Consider the following 24,839-nt stretch of genomic DNA (forward strand, 5'->3'; position numbering starts at 1 on the left):
TATGAACCATTTTTTACTCAATAACTGTCCCATAACAAGACGTTCTATGACAATGATATACTGTTTAAACTATCTACACTGTTCTTCTAAAAACTGCCAGCTATCCTTTAATTACATAATTCTAAAATATTTGAGTTTTGTCAGTGAAATATATTGTTTCCTGCCATATAAGATGCACAGGGGTATAAGACACACCCATAATTTAGATTATTTAGGGAAAAATAACATTTTTGAGGCACTGATTTGTTTTACTGCACATATCATATTACTTCTAATTCTTTACAAACTTTTCAATAATAAGGTCTCCATACTTGAAAAATATGGAGACCTCATCTGAACAAAGACTTTGAGCTTCTTGAAAGGATCCAAAGATGGAAAACTCAAATGGTGAGATCGACAGAAATATGCTGTATGAAGAAAGATTCTGATTATGTGAGCTACAGAGGTTGGCAACCAGCCAACTCAGAGATGACCTGACTAAGGTTTACAAGGCTCTGAGATGGATTAGTAAAATGAATGAAGGTAGAATTCTCACTGTTATAAAGAATTCCAGAACTAGTGGTCATAAATTCAAATTATAGGGCTTGAGGTTTAGATTAGATTGTAGGCACGTTTGTTTGTTTGTTTGTTTTTTTGGTTTTTAGAAGCATTAGCAACTAAGGCCATATTGCTCCGGGATATGTGGTGGTCATTCCCTGACCTTTCCGTATTTGGTGGTGACGGGCTCGAACCCCGGTCTAATCAAGAAGCGTGTGCTACGCACTGCTGCTCCTTCCCACCTGGCTACGGAGGTGCCTTAGATTGTAGGAAGTTTTCTTTTAGCCAGTGAGTTGATTGCTGGAACAAGTTGCCCTTACAGGTAGTTGAGGCTGACAGTTTGAATAAATTCAAAAAGTCTGTTTGTAATTTGGTTTTTAGGAGCATTAGCAACTAAGGCCATATTGCTCCGGGGATATGTGGTGGTCATTCCCTGACCTTTCTGCCCCCTCCATATTTGGTAGTCACTTTCAAAAAGTCAACCGGATAGTTACCTGTGGGAGAAGGGATACACATAATTTGTGTTTTCTTATCTACTTTTTTTTTTTTTTTTGCAAGTGCAGCAAAAGCCTGTGGCTTCCTTGCACTATACAGCGAATACTATTACTATAAATAAAAGCAGGTGACTCGAAAACATTTTAAACAACTCAGAATTAATATATGCAAAAATGTTATTCTAATTCATCTTTAAAGAGCAATAATAAAATTAGCATTAGCATTAGTAGAGGCATATGATGCAAGAAAGAAAGCTTATGCAACATCAGTCAAAAAAAAAAAAAAAACTACTCCCATTTCACCCCTCCGTTCGTTCCAAATACCTGTCCAGCAGCTCAGCCTTAAATTTATTTAGGCTATCAACTTCCACAACAAAAGATGGAAGTCTGTTCCACCAACCAACCACCCGCTGGCTAAAGGCAAACTTCTGCACATCAATGCTGATGGGATTCTTCCTCTTGCTCAGAACCTGAGAGGGCATAAATTCAAATTGAGGAAAGACAGATGTAGGATAGATGTGTGGAAATTTGCCTTTAGCCAGCGCCAGCGAGTAGTTGATTGGTGGAACAGACTTCCATCCCTTGTTGTGGAAGTTGATAGCCTAAATAAATTTAAGGCTCAGCTGGACAGGTATTTTGAACGAACAGAGGGGTGAAGTGGAAGTTTTTTTGGTTGATGCTGCATAAGATTGCTTTCTTGCATCATATGCCTCTACTAATGCTAATAATATATGGGGTATCTATGCCTTGTCTTTCCAGTGCCCAAAACATTGCCTTATGCTGTATGGAGTGGAATGCCTTTTCATAATCCACAAATTCCAGGCATAACGGTGTTTCATATTCATTTGTTTCTCCATTAGCTGTGACATTACATGAAGGTGATCCATAGTTGAGAATCCTGTCCTAAAGCTAACTTGCTCTTTCGGTTGATTCTCATCAAGTATTCTTTCTAATCTGTTAGTAATGACCCTTGTGAACAACTTTTAGATGTGGGATAACAAGCTAATTGGTCTATGATTTCCAATTTCTGATTTATCTCCTTTCTTATGCAGCAAAACTATGGTTGCATTACTCCACTCCTTAGGCATCACACCTTTTCTAATGCATTTTGTGAAGAGTCTTGCCAGTTTTTGTGCCATGTCTCTTCCTCCCAATTTTAACAACTCTACAGTAACTTTATTTTCCCCGGGGCTTTCTGATTCTTCATTTTCTTCAACGATTGTTCTACCTCATCAGGAAGGATATCGGGTATGTCGTATGTGTTGCTAATTTGCGATCCATTTTACCCACTGCTGGCATCATTCCCTCCATCCTTGTATAACTCTTTATAGTAGTCTTCTGCTATTTGAATTATGCCTTCTCTGCTATTTATAAGTACATCATTGCTATTCTTCAGTTTCAGTATCATTTGTCTTTCTGTATTACTGCTCATGGCTGCTGATTTAAGTCCTTTGTTTTCCCTTAATGCTTGTTCTATTTTTCTTGTGTTAAATCTTCTTATGTCCTCTCTGAGTCTCTTTCTAATGGCTTTGCATAATTCAGTATACTCAATTTTCTCCTTGTGAATGTTTCTTGACAATAACAAGTGTTTCTTGACTAATTTTTTCTTCTTTGGGTTTATTTTTACCTATAGGTTTCTTGGGCTTTATCACTTTCAGAAAGTTGTAATATTCCTCATCGATATCTTGGTCCTGAGCCATCTGAAGAAGCTCAAACTTGTTCTTAAGTTCCAGTACATACTGCTTTTTCTCCTCTTCTGTTATCTCAAAGAACTTTGTATTATTTACTCGAGTCAGTTTTTTCCTTTCCTTTCCTACATCTATATCAAGTGTACATCAAGATTAGTGAATGGAACAAAGAGTTGCTCTTACGAAGAAAGGCTTAAGTTTTGCAAATTACAATGTCTGGAGACTAGGCACTGGCGAGGTGATCTGATAGATAGTATAAAGCCTTGAATGGTTTGAGCACGCTCAATGCCGATGGTATTCTACCTCTTGCTCAGAATAATCACCTGAGAGGGCATAAATTCAGATTGAGGAAAGACAGATGTAGGATATATGTGCGGAAATTTGCCTTTAGCCAGCGGGTAGTTGGTTGGTGGAACACACTTCCATCCCTTGTTGTGGAAGTTGATAGCCTAAATAAATTTAAGGCTCAGCTGGACAGGTATTTCGAACGAATGGAGGGGTGAAATGAAGTGTTTTTTTTTTTTTTTTTGGCTGATGCTGCATAAGCTTGCTTTCTTGCATCATATGCCTCTACTAATGCTAATGCTATCCTACAGCTGTCTTTCCTCAATTTGAATTTATGCCCCCTCAGGTGATTATTCTGAGCAAGAGAAAGAATCCCATCAGCATTGAGCATGCTCAAACCATTCCAGGCTTTATACACCTCAATCAGATCACCTCGCAGGTGCCTAGTCTCCAGACAGTGTAATCTGTAAAACTTAAGCCTTTCTTCGTAAGAGCAACCCTTCGTTCCATTCACTAATTTTGTTGCCCTTCTCTGTACTCATTCCAGCAGCTCTACATCCTTCTTAAAATGAGGCCTCCAGACCAGTATACAGTACTCAAGGTGTGGCCTGACCATTGTCTTATACAAGGGGATAATCACCTCCTTATCCCTACTAGAAAAATTTCTGTATATCATTGACAAGACACCATGAGCTACTCTTGCAGACCATCTGCACTGCTCAGAAAACTTCATATCTGCCTGCACAATTACCCCCAGGTCCTTTTCATTCTCTACCACTGTCAGTGTAGTACCACAGAGTTGATACATTACTCTGGGGTTACTGCTTCCCATATGTAGTACTTTACGTTTGTCAATGTTAAACTTCATTTGCCATCTGCTCAACTTTTCTAGATCCTGTTGGCAAGTTGTCCTTAACAATCTTGCCAACCTTCATATTGTCTGCAAACGTGAACATTAACCTTGATATGCCATCATCAATATCATTTATAAATACAGAAAACAACAATGGACTCAACACTGAATCCTGAGGGACTCCACTAATAACATTAGTCCACGATGAGCAGTGTCCATTGATTACCACTGTCTTCCCCCACTGAACCATCCCTTTATACATAGCAGCGATTTGCCTCCAATGTCAACACTGCTCCAATTTGTGGAGCAGTCTTCCATGTGCAACAGTATCAAAAGCTTTTCTGAGATCCAGATATATGATATATCAAAGTTATTTCCTGCATCCAGTTATCCAAGTTATTTCCAAAATGGTGCAATAAAAAAGAAAAAGCAAGTGCTTTATTCATCTTCAAAATCCAGAAATCCCTCAATGTAGTTATCCTTATCATGATGATCATTACACTCATTCCCATGGTCACTGCTACTACTACTGTCTGATAGCGAACTGTCATTCTCATCAAACAGAATATCATCTTCTGTGCCATCCAAGGCATTACTGATGCCATACCTTTAATTTTTACTGCATACCAAGAATTTTTTTCCCATTGGCACACCACCTAAGAACTTGTTGGTCTCTTCATATGACCAGTAGACGTTAAGTTGTGCTGTGGTACCTTCATTCATTATTCCATTCTTCTTTCATGAAGGCTTTAAAAACCATATTAAGAGAAACCTCTAGCAATTGTACTTGCCTATAAGTCAACCTGGAATCACAGTAAGTTGTGTTTTTAACTTTTCCACCCCACTCTTTGGGGCCTCTGTTTTTTGTGCATGGAATTCATTCCATACCAGTAGAGCTGGTTTCATGAGAATGCCACCAGGATGCAGTGACCACACATTTTCCAGTCATAGCTTAAGTTCACCTTCATACGTACACTCCTTAGGATTGACATAAACAAAAATACCTGGTGGAATTTTTTCCTTTCACAAAATGTTTCTCTTGAATATTAGGACAGATGGAAGTTTCATTCCATTAGCACAACAAGCCAAAGTCAGCATTACAGTGTGTCTTTTTGTGGTCTGATGTCCTCACAGTTACCGATTTTGTATCTTTAACATCCACACTTCTATTTGAGTGTACATTAAATGTTAAATGTACTTCCAATATTACTAATTTGGTCAAGCTTATAGTTTGCTGTTTCCTAGCATTAATTATAAATCTGTGAATGCCAACATTTGGTTTTCAAATCGTTCTCGCATTTCTGCACTATCCTTGTCTGTGTCATCATAAAGACATAGACAAGGGTAGCTATGCCATTTTGCTTCATAAATCTATAACACCAACTTGTTGTGCCACGAAAATCATTGTCCCTTTGCTGCTGCTCTGTCGTAATATTTTCTGGTGCAAGGGCTACTTAGCTGCTGCTCTGACTTTTGCCTCAAAAATGCTTGTTTTTGTTGACACAGATATACCATAGTTCCTCTGTTCTATTACCAGCTGTTTAGTTCTTTTTCAAGTCCTGCTGATTTTGCTGTTGGTTGACAAAGGTTATGCTCATTTTTTTTGATTGTCATATCCTCTTGTTTTTCCTGTTTTGTTTATCCTCTTGTTCTTGCGACTCCTGGATCATCTTCTCTATTGGTGGGGGCCCAAAATGTCTTTCTGTAGTTCTGTTTCCATGTTTATTTGCATAACATAATTTTAAATGCAAAAAATAATTTTGATATCATATATGTGGATTTCAGGAAAGCCTTTGACACTGTTGAGCATAAAAGACTTGCTGTACAAATTGGAGCAGTGTGGCATCAAGGGCAAGTTATTGGTATGGATAAAGGAATGGCTGAGTGGTAGAAGATAGAGAGTGGTTATCAATGGATACTGCTCTTCATGGACTAATGCTATTAGTGAAGTCCCACATGGTTCAGTGCTGGGCCCATTGTTGCTTTCTATATTTATTAATGATATTGATAAAGGCATATCAGGCTTAATGTCCAAGTCTGCAGATGATATAAAGGTTGGCAGGGTGGTTAATGACAGTAAGGATCATATGCTACTGCAACAGGATCTAGAAAAATTAGGCAGATCGGCTGAGAAATGGCAATTAAAGTTTAACAAGTGCAAAGTACTGCATATGGGTTGTTGTTGTTTTGGGTTTTATTGGCACATCAGCAACTAAGGCTAAAGGTCATATAAAAGGGAGGATTAATATTTCAGTGACCTAAGGAATTAGGTCACTACGTCGAGATGAATAGTAACAAAAATATGTAAAAAATTTATAAAAGTAACTTTTAAATACATGTAAAAATATTTAAACATTTTAAATAACTAAAAACAACTGATGAATTGACATTGTCAGATAAAATCTGACTGAGTGTATAAGGCTTAGTCAGATGGCTAAAAGCAGTAAAATATAAATGATGTTTGTGCCCATAAAGTAGACTTGTACAAGGGTAGCAGTAACCTCAGAGTAACATACCAACTGTGTAGTGCTACACTTAGGGAGTTGAAAATGAAAAAGACCTGGGGTTATTTTGTAATCAGATATGAAGTTCTCTGAGCAGTGCAGACAGACTGGCAGGACAGTTCATGGATTCTGTAAATGATATACAAGGATTTTGCTGGCAGGGATAGATAAGGAGGTGATTATTCCATTGTATAAGGTAATGATCTGGCCACATCTTGAGTACTGCATACAGGTCTGTTGGCCACATTTTAGGAAGGATGCAGAGCTACTGAAATGGGTACAGAAAAGGGCAACGAGATTGGTGAGGGGAAAAAAAAAGAGTGCCCTTACCAAGAAAGGCTTCAGTTCAGCAAATTTGCGAGGTTAGCCTGTGCAGACATTGCTCCTTAAAGCTCTTCAAACAGAGAAGTTTTTCCTGATTTATTTTCTGCTTTATTAGTTTAAATTGTCATATTAACTTATTTTCTAGAGTAGCTTTATATTCCTAGTTACGATACTTAGTTTAAAGTTTAACTTAGACAGAGATTTCGTAGATATTACTTAGTATCGGTAACGGTATCAAATCCACGTGTCACAAATTGAACGAGAGGTCTTTTAACCAAATTTAGTCGATTTATTAACCAATTGTTATATCAAATTATCTTCTATAAGTAGATTATAGACCTAGTCAGGATCCTTAGTTTATTCTAAATTGAGATAGCGAGATTTCGAAGCTAATCAATACTTACGAGTCCGTAGAAATACCGTTCGTGAATTCCCGCCATTTTTACACAATAGCATAAGCTTAGTGTAGTATACTGCATAATATAATATTGTCAATTAATCAGTAAATCTATTAATCTTGATAAACTTTATTGTCAATTAAATTGTATTTTTAACTCTATAAATATATATAACGACTTAATCGTAACAAATAATTAATACATAACTATAGTGGTACACGTGATACGGAAGTTGTATAAAGGGAACACTAGATACCGGAAAAAAAAAAAAAAAAAAAAAAATATATATATATATATATATAACATAACTGTTTTGGGATATAACTTAAGGATTTAATTTTTGTTTTAAATTTTATTGAATCAAATTGGAATCATGACTCTGACCAGAGCAGCAAAGCAAAAGGCTCAAGCTAATGGGAGTGCTGTGGTTCAGGGGAGAACTGAGGGGGGCAGTTGCCCTCTGAATCACAGTCTATTAAAATGCACTGTTTGCTTGATGTTTGCGGAGCAGTCGGGTACGGGACATGATACTGCCAAGGGGGATGTCTTTGTGTGTGTGCACGATGTAAGGAGTGCAAGGAAATCAGGCGACAACTCAGCGTTGTTATGGGCCCTTATGAGACCTTGAAGGACAGGGTGGATGCCCTCGAAGGAAATAAATTGAGGGGCCCATCAAGCTCTCAGCTGCCCACATCAACGCCAGAGCTTGCACTTGGTCATCAGGCAACACAGGGGCAGCCCCCTAGGCAGAATGCGCTGGTCCCACAGGAACTAGTAGTTGTTGGTGACTCTATTGTCAGGGAAACGGGGAACATGCTTTGTAAAAAGGATAGGTGGAATAGGACCAGGGTATGTCTGCCAGGGGCAAAGGTTGATGATGTTGTAGAGCGAATATCATCTTTTAAGGGCACAAAAGGTGATATAGCTAATGATATTAAGAGTAGGAGACCGGCGGAATTACTTAGCAAGTACAGGTCACTGTTGAAAAAAAGCCGTGAATTAGGGTTGAACTTGAAAGTGTCTGCAATTCTGCCCAGACACGATAGGAGGGAGTATATGATGAGAGCCTTGTCGATCAATTCGGCCCTGGAGGGATTGTGCAAGGCTCAAGGGGTAGAATTTTTTTCAGCCTGGACTGTACTTGTTAACAGGAGAGATTGCTTCTACAGGGATGGGATACACTTAAATAGAAAGGGTGCAAGAATTTTTGCTGATGCTGTCGAGGCAGTGTTAGGTGGGTTGGAAAACTGCTAGTTCGGGGGGGATACAAGGACTAATAGATTAACAGTAGCCACTGGCAGAGGTGGAAGTGATTCTTGCACTGCTTCTATTCAAATGAGCAGAAGTCTGAAAAACAAGATGCAGGATATTTCAGAGACTGCTGGTAGTCATTGCGTTACAAGTAAACACATGGGTTGTGTTAGGGTAGCTAAGAATAGAAACAGGTATACCTGCATGTACACCAATGCTAGGAGTTTGGTAAATAAATTTGATGAATTTGAGGTATTGCTCAAAACATCAAAGGCAGATATTGTTGGGATATCAGAGACGTGGTGTCACACAGATATAGGTAATGCGGAACTGGAATTTGGGGACTACAATGTATATAGAAAGGATAGACAGGACAGGAGGGGAGGAGGGGTTATGCTATTAATTAAGAAACACATAAAGTCAAAGGAAGTGAAGCCAGTTGACATCGATGGACAGGGCAGTGTCGAGTCAGTTTGGTGTGACATAAGCATAGGGAAATCAAAATTGAGAGTAGGAGTGTGCTATAGGCCTAATGACTCTGATGAGTATAATAATATATTGTACAGGGAAATAGAGTGGGCCAGTAAATCAGAGAGTCTTATAATGGGGGATTTTAATTTCCCAGATATTGACTGGAATTTGTGGGTTGGTCACTCGCACACTAGCAAGGCTTTTGTGGATTTATTGGATGATTGTTTTCTACGTCAGCATGTTCGTGAGGCAACAAGAGGGAGCAATACTTTTGATCTGATTATCAGTAGTGATTCTTCATGCATTAAGAACCTGCAGATAAATGAACCACTAGGTGGCAGTGATCACAGTGTGTTGAAGTGGGATTTACTCAAGGAGGTAACTACCATCAGAGGTAAAGGGAAGGGTTTTTGTTTTCGTAAAGGCGACTATGATGGTCTGAGACAGTATTTAAATTCTATACAGTGGGACCAACTGATGATGTTACCAACAGCAAACTCAAAATGGGAAGCATTCAAGGAACTAATCTTGGTGGCTACCAGGCTTTACATACCAACTAAGAAATATTGTTCAAGGTTTAGGCTTAAATGGTTGTCAGATGGACTAATGAGACATGTGGCAGAGAAGAAAAATGCATGGGATACATACAAGTTAATGGGTGACATGGAAGCCTATGATAGATATAAGTTGGTCTGTAACCAAGTCACAAAGGAGATTAGGCAGACTACGAAAAATCCTTGGCAAAGGATGCAAAGAAAAACAGAAAGGAGTTCTTTACATACTTGAACTCGAGAAGGAAAGGGATGAATCAGATTGGTCCACTGGATATTGATGGTTCAACAGTTGAGGATCCTGCTCAGGTGGCTAACAATCTAAACGAGTATTTTGCATCTACATTCACGCATGAGGAGTTATTCAGGAAGGAGAATGAGGTAGGTAAAGTAAACATTGGCAGTGAGCTGGATGATTTTGTAATAACTGAGAGGAAAGTGGAGGAGAGATTGTTGAGGATAAACATAAAAAAGGCACCTGGGGTGGATGGGATCTATCCAGTTATATTAAAGGAGGCAGCAAAGGAAGTATGCAAACCCCTAGCCATAATTATGAGAGCTTCTTTGGACTCAGGGGAGGTACCCATAGACTGGAGATGTGCAAATGTAACCCCAATTCACAAAGGAGGATCAAAGGCTGACACAAGTAATTATAGACCTGTTAGTTTAACTTCTGTTCCAGGTAAAGTAATGGAGGCACTGGTTAAAGAAGCACTGCAGGATCATCTAGACAAGAATTCAGTTATAGCTCAGACGCAGCATGGTTTTGTTAAGGGCAGGTCTTGCCTGACCAATTTGATTGGATACTACGATGTAGTCACAAAAGAACTGGATGCAGGGAATAACTTTGATATTATATATTTGGATCTTAGAAAGGCTTTTGATACTGTTGCACATGGAAGACTGCTGCACAAATTGGAGCAGTGTGGCATTGGAGGCAAATTGCTGCTATGGATAAGGGGATGGTTGAGTGGCAGAAGACAGAGAGTGGTAATCAATGGACACTGCTCAACGTGGACTAATGTTATTAGTGGAGTTCCTCAAGGTTCAGTGTTGGTCCATTGTTGTTTTCGGTGTTTATGAATGATATTGATGATGGGATATCAAGTTTAATGTCTAAGTTTGCAGATGATACAAAGGTTGGCAGGGTCGTTAAGGACACTACTGACGCTATGCTGCTGCAACAGGATCTGGAAAGGTTGAACAGATGGGCTGAGAGGTGGCAAATGAAGTTTAACATTGACAAATGTAAAATACTACATATGGGTAACAGTAACCCCAGAGCAATGTATCAACTCTGCGGTACTACACTGACAGTGGTGGAGAATGAAAAGGACCTGGGGGTAATTGTGCAGGCAGATATGAAGTTCTCTGAGCAGTGCAGACGAGCTGCAAGAGTAGCTCATGGTGTCTTGTCAATGATATACAGGAATTTTTCTAGCAGGGATAAGGAGGTGATTATTCCCTTGTATAAGGCAATGGTTAGGCCACATCTTGAGTACTGTATACAGGTCTGGAGGCCTCATTTCAAGAAGGATGTAGAGCTGCTGGAACGGGTACAGAGAAGGGCAACAAGATTAGTAAATGGAACAAAGGGTTGCTCTTACGAAGAAAGGCTTAAGTTTTGCAAATTACAGAGTCTGGAGACTAGGCACCGGCGAGGTGATCTGATAGAGGTGTATAAGGCTTTGAATGGTTTGAGCATGCTCAATGCCAATGGGATTCTTCATCTTTCTCAGAATAATCACCTCAGAGGGCATAATTTCAAATTGAGGAAGGACGGATGTCGGATAGATGTGCGGAAATTTGCCTTTGGCCAGCGGGTGGTTGGTTGGTGGAACCGACTTCCATCACTTGTTGTTGAAGTTGATAGCCTAAACAAATTTAAAGCTCAACTGGACAGGTATTTCGAACGAACGGAGGGGTGAAATGGGAGAGGGTTTTTTTTTTTTTTTTTTTTGGCTGATGCTGAATAAGCTTGCTTTCTTGCATCATATGCCTCTACTAATGCTAATGCTAATCTGAAGACTAGGCACCTGTGAGGTGATCTGATTGAGGTGTTTAAGGCTTTGAATAGATTGAGCAAGCTCAGTGCTGTTGGGATTCTTCCTCTTGCTCAGACTATCACATGAGAGTTTATAAATTCAAATTGAGGAAGGATGGTTGCAAAATAGAGTGTGGAAGTTCAGCAGGTGGTTGATTGCAGGAACAAACTTCCATCTCTCATTGTGGAAGTGGATAACTTAAATAACTTCAAGAAAGAACCAGAAAAACTATCAGAGGGAATAGATAGATGGAATAGGAAGTTTTTTTTTTTCTTGCTGATGCTGTATAAGCTTGCTTTCTTGCATCATTTGCCACTACTAATAACTGATGACTTGTAATTGGTAGCCAACTGTGTAAGCAAGCCTTTTCTTTGTTGATGCCATTGTGATGGGAATCTGAAATTTATGGTTAAAGTTGAATTAGTGTGCACATGCACAGTGCCATGGCTACATTATTAAAACATTCATTACAGCTGTACCATAGAAATATTCATTATGACTTAACAGATCCCAAGGTTTTTTTCCAATGGTCAAATTTACCAGTAATTTATTCATACATTTTTAATATTTTAGCGAGAGTTTCATAAAATTACTGGTATATTGATAAAAACCCTAAAATCATTGGCAACACAAAGCATAACAATAGGCTTGTTTATGACAGTCATGATTTCTGAAATATGGGACGTGCTGGTTTTCAAGCGCCTTCTAAGGGATATTTTGCATACAGTTTTTGATGTTCTTAGCAAAACAAACCAATATGAAAAGTGGGTAATTCATCACAAATAGCGAATCAGAATCACTGTTCAAATTTTTTAAGAAATTTATTGTCTGTTTTAGTTTCAAACTAAACAGAACTGGGTAAGTATGTTTGCTAAATTTCATTTTTTGTGGTTCAAAACCAAAACAGAGGCCACAGGCAGTGAAAACAGTTTGGTTTCATATTTTGTATTCTATATTCCAATCATCCACAGTAATGGCACACAAACTGTGGTCAGTTGTTGTTATTTGGTTTTTAGGAGAATTAGCAACTAAGGCCATATTGTTCCGGGGATATGCGGTGGTCATTCCCTGATCTTTCTGCATCCTCCGTATTTGGTGGTCACGGGTTCGAACCCCCAGTCTAATCAAGAAGCATGTGCTACGCACTGCTGCTCCTGCCCACCTGGCTACGGAGGCATCCACTGTGGTCAGTGGGAGTCTATGAGAGGGTGGGCTCTCTGCTCATTATTTGAGCCATGATGAAGTATATGTGAATAGCAAAAAAAAGATACAAATATTCCAATCACTAATTCTGAGAAGTAAGTTGTTAGCAACTTTTTTTTCAGGGATTTCTGGGAGATGAGATATAAACAATTGTGTATCAAGTGGACTGTGTACAAGCAGTAAGGCGAATCAATTTTTTATTTTATTTTTTTAATCTGCAAATTTACCCTTTCACATTTCAAAGAAACGTGGAAGGGCAAAGTTTGAAGGTGGGTTAGAAATCCCTTTGTCTATCAATCACAATGTTTTATGATTGAGAACAATAAGACATAATGTTATTTTATTTTTGGGATCTACCAATAAAGGAAGTAATCAAAAGGGTCCAGGTATCTCTCTCTCTCTCTCTCTCTCTCCTCCCCTTTGCTCAATATCCTCCACATGTCATTTGTTTTCATTTATCAAATATCCTTATTTTGATTGTTTCTGCAGTTCTGATTCACTCTGTGGCTAAAGATGATACATAATAAAGGAGTTTTTTTATGCATGGGTAATACACACACACACACACACACACACACACACACACACACACACACACACACACACACACACACACACACACATCATTTCTACTACAATGTTGTTCTAATGCATCATTTTAATTGTATCTCATATCATGAATACCTTCACAAGTTGCCACGGTATTGCACTACCTTGAATAAGTAATGTTTAATCTCTGGAGAAGACTATTGTTACTTATTCTCGATGGATGCCACCATCCAAACGGCACCATCATTACCCATGCATAAACAAATTCTTTCATACTCTTAGGCATTTAGCCAAGAAATATCTTTTAGAATACATAATAAAGATGCTTCTTTTATTCTTCTGAGAATGACTTGTGTGTTTGGGGGTTTTTCCTAGTCTAATTAATACATCCAATGTGTGAGCTTCACGTGTTAGTAATGGATAGATACAAGGATTCATGATTTTCTGTTTAAACAGAAAAAGTTTAAACTAGATCACCTTTGGCAAAAAATTTAGCTTAGTACCTAAGTTAGTATTTCTTTTATGAATTTTATAAATTTCTTTTCTAAATTTTGTAAAAACTTTTATAAATTTCCTTGTTTATATAGAAACTATTCACTGAAAGTCTATTTATCTTTGCCACTTTCAACAGTTCCTGCAATTATTTATTTTTATGTAGAGAAAATCATCTATAAATCTCAACTTTATTACTTTTATATGATTTATTTTTATATCTTACTCTAGCTTAACAGTTTGAATCTACTTATTTTATATCTCTTAACACTCTGAATTGAAATGTTTAGTTTTAATTAAACTGTGCACATATTCTTTAAAAGAGTAATTCATATTCTTAATAAATTTGTTTAAACATGTTATTATTTCAAAGCTTTCTCTATGTGTGGATGTTCTTTGAATCGAATATATTATTACAGTTGGTGAATACAAGTATGCAGTACTCTAATTATAATTAAAATTTTTTTTAATAACTAGATTAAATGTTTAAAAGTGATCGTGGTGGCAAAATTATTTCTAATCACCTTGCGTGTTCCATTGTTGAATGAATTCTGGTAAACTCCTGTTTTTTAAATATTATTTATCCAAAAAAGTCATTAATATAATATAACAGGATAAAATGAATAAGTTTTTAAATGTAAAATGTTGTAAAATACATAGGAGGAGTCAAGTATACAGAGCACGATCAGCTGCAGTTATCACAGAAAACGTGGAAATAGATAGCCAAAATCATTAAAAGTGAAGATGGCAGAAAAAGTATAGCATATTTGTTTAAAATAATAATCTGCTATATTAATAATAAAATAATAATAATAATAATAATAATAATAATTTCCATAATTTAGACATCCATTTTTTCTTTATTAGTAATCAAAGGGCAAAGAAATGCTGATCGATTGTACCATCACCCTTCATCCAGTGATATAAAATGGTAGCGTTTCTTTTTTAACAAAAAAAAAAAACAAAAACAAAAAGCCCTACCATTATAAAGTATGTGGGTATAGTATTGTTGTCCAGAAAAATAGAAATCGATGAGAAATCTCTGTTTATTAGCCATGTTATAAATAGTGTCTGAACATGGGAGAACATTATAACAATTTTGTAAAATAACCATTGCCATTATGAATATGACATTTTACACAGTGATTATAGTATTATTGACTAGGGAAAAAAAAAAGAAGAAAATAAGTATACGAACATTTAGCTAGGTTAAGCTTCTAAAAGTTACCATTAAAATGTGCCTTATAGCCACTTATGTCATGAAAGTTATTTGTTTTTTCAGTAATTACTGCTATTATAAACATGATATTTTATTTTTGTAGTGCATATAGAATTTTTATCAAAAAAAAACTGATAAGGAACTGCCATTTGCAATCAGATTATGAACTGCTGAAAACTCAACATGTAAATCAGTAAATGGATGACTATGCAGAATGCCTTTTTTTTAAAAAAAACTTTAGTCTCATCATTGGAGAAACCAAAGTGTTATGAAAGATAGAATACAGACATGTAGGGATGTGTAAAATTTTCACATTATTTCAAGGTTACATTTCATTGACTACAATGAAATGTAGTCAATGAAACTTTTATTATTTAGTTGTGCAAGACAAGTGCAACCCAAGGTTCAAATACTTTGTTCTGTATTTAATTTAAGTTTTTTTTTTTGTTTGGTTTTCATATATTTCTCTCTGGTTCATTTAGATTTCAATAGGTTATTCAAAAGTTGATAAATATTCACTACCTGAGTTGACAAATTTTTGATAACTGAGTTGAAAAATATTCACTAAATGAGCTAATCTGTTATCTGTTGTAAAGAGCAGTAGCCTTAGAACAGCTGTCATAACAGTGCTTTGCATTTTATTTTTGATGATGCCATTTGTTTAAATAATATCAGCAAATAGGTCAACCTATGGATAATAGTGCTATCATAAATCAAAAGCTTGATGGCCAAAGGTTAGGAATCAAAGCATCCTCAGAGGCAGAAACTGAATGCATAGATATGCATTTAAAATTAAAATAAACAATACAAAATATTTACAGTACTTATATATAGTAAAGTACATACAGCCCAAGCTATAAGTACAAGTATTCAAATTTGAGTAAAATTTACCCCAAATTTAAATTCTTACACTTAATTCATCCAGCAATCTAATTATCAGCAAGCGCATTGTTTCATAACACAATGCTGAAGAAAATGGTTTAACTTGATTTAAAAATATTGCTATACTGTGTTATAAATATATATTATAATATAAATCAGATAACAAGAATGCTTTACCTGGTTCATCACAGGTGGTATATCGGCTATACGTAAAATACGTTCTATCTGCTGGACATTAAAGTTGGAAAGACCAATTGAATGCACCATACCTGCTTTCACACAGTCTTCCATACCCTTAGTGGATAAAAAAAAATCAAAGAAAATATGAGAAAAAGAAAGAAGGATTATATATCATAAGGTTGGTAGTACCAACAGAGAAAACATATAAACTTGTACCCAAGCACATGTAACTTTACATTTTTATAGCTTTAACCACAGGTGGGTTTCAATTCCTAAATGAACATCCTAATATCAAGCATCCTAAATTAACCCATTAAGGATGCTTTCCACCTAAGATAGAATTGTTTAACTCTAAGAAGTGTTCCAATTTGAGAGGATTTTACATCTAAGAAATTAATTTTCATCATTACACAGTATGTTTCACATAACATGATGGCCATATATGTCCATAGCCTTAACTATTCAATTCTGAATGGTTAAGGCTATGGAGTTTACAATGTTAAAAAATAATAATAAATAAATAGGAATAAGCAAACATTTTATTAGGTATGTGTCTGCTTATTTTTATTATTTTATTTTTTACCATTTTTTTTAAAACTGAAACTGCAATAACACTGTAACTGTTCAGAATTGGACACATGTTTATATAAACTTTTTTCATATATAAGCAATATTTCAGTCAAATCTTATAGGTTTTTACTGGTTTGCACATGAACCCAGAGTTATTTAAAGACTTAAAAACCTGGATGTCAGCAAGAGGATGTTGCTCCCTATGTGAAAAGATTGCAATAATACCATACTGCTTATGCTATTCCTTCCCACAAAATGGTCCCAATAATAACTAGGGAACTTTGTCCCTTGCTCACTGTGCTCGCTTCTTTTGATAAAATAAAATAAAATACTTACAGAAGCTTTCGACACTGTGTGTGTGTCTTTTCCTCAGCTATGAATATATAAATACGTTACAATATCTATATAATATCAGTGTAGATACACCATAGACAACTCTTAAAGAAAAACTACGACCGTAGTGTGAAAGGCATCACATTTCATCTGTATCTCATATTGTGCTCATCCTTCACAACGAGTTACCAAGTATTGCACTACCCCGAATAAGCAACACTTCACTAATAGAAAACACTATTGTTATTTATTCTGGGTGGGCGCCACCACCCAGACAGACTGTTTCAAAGCTAGTTGGCTTTTCATCGGTGGGAGCTTTTCACACTATGATCATAGCTTTTCTTTAAGAGTTGTCTATGGTGTATCTACACCGATATTATATAGATATAGAATCTTAAAATATTATGCCTTGTTGAATTTAGTTTATTTAAATAAATACGTTACACATGGAAATCAAGAATGATACTGCATGGTCGTGTTAGATAAACATAGTGCGTGACCATGCTTAAAGAGAAGCTTGTTTTACCACAGTAAAATAAGCTTCTGTTACATATTTTTGTATTTCTTACATATTACACGTAACCTGCATCCCTATTCTCCAATTGGCTGAATAAATATCATTAGGAGGGAAATTATTTGAATGTACAGAAAGATATACATTATTATTAACTTGGAAGCCAGGTGCCTAGACAGAACCTGGCTTCCAGGTAGATGTCAAGTGGCATGGATACTAGTATTTCTGATACAGAGTAACTAATCTCTAAACATATCCTACCTACCTATGAGTGATATCTGAACATATACCCCTTTTCTATTTTAAATTGACAAACAAAACAAAGTTTTGCATTATAAAATAAAATAAAAAGTCATTTTGTTTAATGGCACAACCATCTCCAACTTTACAATGGCTTGACTTGGAAAGCATTATTTCATCTCTATGACAACTTCTGTAAATATTGCTGAAGAGGGAAGTATAATCAGTTAACATATTGTATTTATGGTATTTAGCATTAGTAGAAGCATATGATGCAAGAAAGCAAGCTTACGCAGCATCAGTCAAAAAAAAAAAAAAAAAAAACCTTCCACTTCACCCCTCCATTCGTTCGAAATACCTGTCCAGCTGAGCCTTAAATTTATTTAGGCTATCAACTTCCACAACAAGGGATGGAAGTCTGTTCCACCAACCAACTACCCGCTGGCTAAAGGCAAATTTCTGCACATCTATCCTACATCTGTCTTTCCTCAATTTGAATTTATGCCCTCTCAGGTGATTATTCTGAGCAAAAGGCAGTATCCCATCAGCATTGAGCATGCCCAAACCATTCAAGGCTTTGTACACCTCTATCAGATCACCTCGCCAGTGCCTAGTCTCCAGACACTGTAATTTGCAAAACTTAAGCCTTTCTTCGTAAGAGCAACCCTTCGTTCCATTCACTAATCTTGTTGCCCTTCTCTGTACTTGTTCCAGCAGCTCTACATCCTTCTTGAAATGAGGCCTCCAGACCTGTATACAGTACTCAAGGTGTGGCCTAACCATTGCCTTATACAAGGGAATAATCACCTCCTTATCCCTGCTAGAAAAATTCCTGTATATCATTGATAAGACACCATGAGCTACTCTTGCAGCCTGTCTGCACTGCTCAGAGAACTTCATATCTGCCTGCACAATTACCCCCAGGTCCTTTTCATTCTCTACCACTGTCAGTGTAGTACCACAGAGTTAATACGTTGCTCTGCGGTTGCTGTTTCCTATATGTAGTACTTTACATTTGTCAATGTTAAACTTCATTTGCCACCTCTCAGCCCATCTGCTCAACCTTTACAGATCCTGTTGCAGCAGCATAATGTCAGTAGCGTCCTTAACAACCCTGCCAACCTTTGTATCGTCTGAAAACTTGGACATTAAGCTTGATATACCACCATCAATATTATTTATAAATACAGAAAACAACAATGGACCCAACACTGAACCCTGAGGGACTCCACTAATAACATTAGTCCACAATGAGCAGTGTCCATTAATTACCACTCTCTGTCTTCTACCACTCAACCATCCCTTTATCCATAGCAACAATTTGCCACCAATGCCACACTGCTCCAATTTGTGCAGCAGTCTTCCATGTGCAACAGTATCAAAAGCCTTTCTAAGATCCAAATATATAATATCAAAGTTATTCCCTGCATCCAATTCTTTTGTGACTACATCATAGTATCCAATTAAATTGGTCAGGCAAGACCTTCCCTTAACAAAACCATGCTGTGTCTGAGCTATAACTGAATTCTTGTCAAGATGATCCTGTACTGCTTCTTTAACCAGTGCTTCCATTCATTTTCCTGGAACAGAAGTTAAACTCACAGGTCTATAATTACTTGTGTCAGCCTTTGATCCTCCTTTGTGAATTGGGGTTACATTTGCACAACTCCAGTCTGTGGGTACCTCCCCTGAGTCCAAGGAAGCTCTCATAATTATGGCTAATGGATTGCTTACTTCCTTTGCTGCCTCCTTTAATTTGATGCTGGGTAAAGCCTACAGACAGAAGATATGGACAAAAAGTTTTCAGATGATACTTATCTGGATTTGGTTAAATTCTTTTAATCAATTTTAAGGTGAATTCAGTTATCCATAGACGTTTACCTTCACCAGGACTCTTTTTTTTCTTCTTCCATTGCCACAAAATTTGCAAATCTATTGTGAATTTCTACTCTATAATTATATGAAATCTTTTGTAAATCAAAGCACTTAAGTTCTTTAGTTTGAGATTTTAATTTAAACATAAGTGTAATTTTAATTAACTGGCAATCACTATCCCATCTACTCCTGGTAGAATTTTGCATTTCTAACATGATATCTTTAACAGTGAAATTAAGATGGTGCTAAATACTGTATTTGATTTTCCTTGAAAAGCTTGAAGCTTTTTAGTTACTTCTGGCATTCCAATAACTGAAAATAAAATCTCTGCAATAAAAAAAATATGGCACAATTATAAAAGAATTGCATTATGATGCTTAAAACTCATTAAAATTCTTAAACTTTGAATTTAAACATTTAAAAGTCATTTAAGATTTAACAATGCCTCTTCTTTTGATGATTTGTTCCGTTATCTTGTTGATGCGCTCATAGTAAGTCTTTCCTACAGACATTTCAATAAAAGTTTCATACTGTCATTCACAATCATATCTACTTTTTTTCTAAATCAATCAGACCAGGTCAAACAACCAGTCAACATTCTTTCATTGTCAAATTGCATTATCTTATCAACTGCCTTTTCTTCTTCTTTATTCATCCCTCCTACTTAAATTCTCTATAAAACTTTGAGAACGAAAGAGGGAATTTTACTATCTTCAGGAATCAAACCTAAGATCTGTATATTCCCCCTTTTCTTCTGAACTTCTTTTTATTCATTCCACTATAGCAAGAGTACTATAGATCATTTACTTTGTGTTTTGGATTACCCATAAAAATTGCATCCAAATTATGAATACATAAGTTTATAGTACCAATTTTATAATCAATAATTACTTATCCAAAGATTCAGACAATATACAATTACCCTCCATGTCTCTACATAATCAACATCACTATGTAATGTTATTCCAGTTTTTAGATCTGTGGGAAACAGCACATCTCCTTCCTGAGAGGAGAAAAAAAAATTCTTCATTAAAAATAATAATGTGAGACAAATTTATTAAATAGGAGTTCCAAAAACCTATATATATATATATATATATATATATATATATATATATATTGCTGTTTAAAAAAATTGCATTTTTAACAATTACAACAAAAGTTATAGCTATATTTAAAACAAAAGTTTTTTTTAATAAGAAAGGAAATTCATAACTTTATTTCAAGCGCTGTTAAATAACTGCTGTTCTTTCTTAAAATATTAGGCCACTCAAATGGTATTAAATTCCGTTCCTGTTGGAGTCGTAACTTAAAAGGGGATAAATTTAAAAATGATTTATGGTTATAAATTTTACCATTCTATTTTAAATATTCATTAATAATACCAGAATATATGTCCTATTAATTTTTCATAGCAGTATTTTCTTTTCTTAAAAGAATCGAATATCAACAATCTAAGATAGAAATGACCTTGCATCAATGGCAATGCTTTCTTGTTGAAAGTTACCATCCCACCAGATCTTAAAGAAAAACAATAAAAGCATATGGACAAAAATTTAATATACACAGATATGTGACGTCCCCCAATCCATAAGAGAAGAACTGCCCTTCACTTGCTAAAGAAGTGATGAGCAATTATAGACTAGTGATTTAACTTCTGTAATTGGTAATATTATAGAGTCTATGTTAATAAACATAACACAGGATCATTTTGACAAGAATGGCATCATAAATGGGTCTTAGCATGGTTTATAAAGATTGCACCCACAAATCTGGTAAATTACTATGAATATGTAATGCAGTTTGATGAAAGAAACAACTTTTATGTTATACAAGGTATGGTAATAAAGTTCCTGGACTGGTGCAATGAGAAGAACACAAAGCGAAGGAGCTGAAAAATTGTTTTATTTTTATTCAAAGTAATCACCACCTGATTGAATGTACTTATTATGCCATTCTAAAAGAGTCAGTGAAGGCATCCAAAGAGAGTTACATTTTTCTTTATGTCCTCAACATTCTGAAATCTCTTTCATTTGAGAGAATTTTTCACCTTGGGAAGAGGACAAAGCTCGTTGGTGCTAGGTTGGAAGAATAGGGTGGATGATTGATCTGTACAATGCCATGTTTTATCAGAAATGTCTTCACAACAAATGTAGAATGGACAAGGGACATTGTTGCACAACAAGAACCAGCTACCTTTCTCTTTAAATTGTGGCCTCACCTGAGAAATGCACTTCAGTAGTCTCTGAAACACCTGTACACAGAACACAGCGCTGACTCTTTCCCCTTCAGGTACAAATTCCTTATGAGTCACACCTTGTTTGCCAAAAAACATGATCAGCATTGTCTTGATCCTGGACTTCTGTAAACAAAACTTTCTGGGCCTTGGTGATGATTTTAAAGTCCACTGAATGCTGTGATGCTTCGTCTCTGGGTTGACCTGGAATCAACCCAACTCTCATCTCCAAATGACAATACAGTTGAGGAAATTAGGATTGCCTTGACAAGTCTAGACGACACTTTGTTGCTTCTGCTCATCCATGAGGTTGTATGGCACAAATTTTGCACAGATCTTCCTTTCCTCCCCCTAAATCTTCATTCAGAATTTGACCATATCCTTATTCATATCCAACTCATTAGCCATCATTCTAGGGGTCAAATAGTGATTTCGTACCACAATTTCCCAAACATTTTCAATTCTGTCCTCATTCCAAGAAGACACCCACTTCTTGAGTCATCACGAACAACCTTATGTACATATTTGAACTGCATATACCATTTAAACACACTGATATGGCTTAGCATTTAATCACCATAGACAGTTTTTAACATTTCATACATTTCTGTTGCAGATTATTTTCCCAGTTTAAAGCAAAATTTTATATTCATTATCACTGGCAATTTTTATAGATTTTAAGGGAGCTTTTGACACTGTCTGGTGGCCAGGGATCTTGTGGCAAGCTAGAATATCTGGCTGCTCCTTCAAATGTCTTACAGATTACTTCTATAACAGAAAAGTTACCATGAAAAAAAAATTTCATATTATCACCCACCAACTCACCAGAGGCTGCCTGCAGGGCTCTATTCTGGGATCAGCTGGATTCTGGATGAATGGCTCCTGCAGGACTTCCCCCACACCATACAGCTCTCATATGCAGATGACCTGGTTATCGTTGTTGAGGGCCCTACTCGTGCAGCTATCGAGACTAGAGCCAACACAGTCTTGAATGTCCTGTCGGTTTGGGCTGAAGAGAATATGCTGCAAATCTCTACTGATAAAAGCAGGACCCTGCTTCTCAAAGGCCGTCTTGACATCAACAGACCACCAACACATTCGTTATAAAGAACATGCACTCAAGAATCAACATTCATTCAAATATTTAGGTGTTACCCTAGATCGGGGGTGGCCAACAAGTCGATTGCGATCTACCAGTCGATTGCAGCTTTAATTGTGGTCAATCACGACGAATTTTAAATATATATAAAAAATTGATTAATCAAAATCTAAACGTTATTATTATTATTATGCGCTCCACTGCATAAGCTCATTACAAATCGTGAACCACGTGACTACTCTTGTCGCCACGCAACCGCTAGGCTCGTCTAGTGAAAATTCATGCAGTTACATTGTAGAGAGCATCGGCTATGTGTCGAATTCTTATTTAGCTTACTTAATATTAATAATTGGACAGTACTTATACGTTAATTTAATACCCTTTGATTTAAAATGAATACTACAAAAAAGAGTAAAACGTATCATTTTCATCAAGTGGGAACTAGAATATTTTTTTGTAATGTTTTTGTTGTTTGATTTGCAATGCTTCCATGGCTATACCCAAAAAAAGGAAATTTAGAAAGGCACTTCAACGCATTTTTAGAAATAACAGATTCTCTTTTTGAAAATTTCAAGAACAAAAATGAAATTAAAAGTACTCTTCAAGATATGCAATTATCTCGAAATACTGTGATGCGACGCATCGAAAAAATTAGTAAAAATGTGAGAGAACAATTGCGTGCTCATATTGCTAATTGTGTGTCCTTTTCTTTACAGCTGGATGAATCTACAGACGTCAGTGATACAGCTCAATTGCTTGTTTTTATTCGTATGGTGTGTGATGATTCTGCCACTAGAGAAGAACTGCTAGGTATGGTTTCGTTAAAAGAAAGAACTGGAGGTCTTGATATATTTAACGCATTCAAAAATTTCATTGAAAAACTTAAATTACCACTATTTAAGCTTGTATCAATAACAACAGATGAAGCTAAAGCAATGATGGGGAATCTTAACGGATTCATTGCGTTGTGCCAAATGAATTCCCAGATTTTTTGAGTTACCACTGTATCATCCATCATCAAGTGTTAAGCCAGCAAAAGATTAAATACTAAAAGTGTTATGGACATAGCTTTAAATATTGTGAATTCCATCAGAGGACACAATCCCTTCAAAGGAGACTTTTCAAAATGCGATTCAATGAAAATGAACCAGATCTGATATTACACACAGATGTGAGGTGGCTGAGTCGGAGCAAGTTTCTACAGAGATTTTGAAATTTGCTGAATGCAATTAAAAAATCTGTTGATCAAAGAGGAGATGATTATCAGCAGCTACAAGATACGGAGTGGTTGTGTGATCTGATTTTTTTGGCAGATTTTGCCAGTAAATTAAGTGATCTGAATTTGGAATTACAAGGAAAAAAATAAAAATGTGGGTGACATGATTAGTAGTATTTCTGCATATAAATATCAATTTTTGCAATGGCGAAAGTTCTCAAAGAAAAAAAAAAATTCGATCATTTTGCAAATATCAAGATCATTTGCAAAAATATTCTGCTTTTGAATTTAATAGTGAGAAATATGTTTCTGAAATTGAGAAAGTTGATGATTTTAAAACCAGATTCAGTGATTTTAAAACAGCTGAAGACATTGTTCAATATATTTCTTATCCATTTAATGTCAACTTAGATACAAAACAAATTGCAGAAAAAATCTCTGAGATTTTTCACTTGCAGAAAATATTACTTGAAAATGAAATTATTACATTGCAAAATGATAACTTCCTAAAAGCCAGATCATCGAAAAAAAGACTTTTGGAAAGATGTTTGCCGAGAAAAGTACCCAAATGTAAAAAAATTAATTAAACTTTTAAATTCCTGTTTTGATTCCACATCTCTTTGTGAATCGGCCTTTTCGTATTTGAAACAAACACAAATGAAGAATCGCTCTACTCTTATGGACTTACATACAGAAGATTCTTATCACAGTATATCTCCAATTTTGAAAACTTGGCAGATGACATGAAGACACAAACTTCACATAAATTAAAAATTTAAATACGTGTGAATTTATAATAAGAATTCTGAATTGTATTTAATTTTAAAATT

At 35.9% G+C, this 24,839-nt stretch overlaps 1 protein-coding gene across 1 annotated transcript in view; it reads right to left on the reverse strand.

The window, feature by feature from the left end:
- Positions 1-24,839, reverse strand: part of LOC150075983 (aldo-keto reductase 1B-like) — a 67,660-nt gene that overhangs the window by 26,410 nt on the left and 16,411 nt on the right. The window contains exons 4-5 of the mRNA XM_090387225.1: positions 20,381-20,461; positions 15,924-16,040 (exon numbers count right to left, since the gene is read on the reverse strand). Of these exons, the coding sequence (XP_090243351.1) occupies positions 15,924-16,040; positions 20,381-20,461 (198 nt within the window). The remainder of the gene's footprint in view (positions 1-15,923; positions 16,041-20,380; positions 20,462-24,839) is intronic.

Source organism: Mastigoproctus giganteus, chromosome 13 (assembly GCF_048544385.1).
Source record: "Mastigoproctus giganteus isolate SK-2022 chromosome 13, ASM4854438v1, whole genome shotgun sequence".
In the NCBI taxonomy this organism is placed as follows: Eukaryota; Metazoa; Arthropoda; class Arachnida; order Uropygi; family Thelyphonidae; genus Mastigoproctus; species Mastigoproctus giganteus.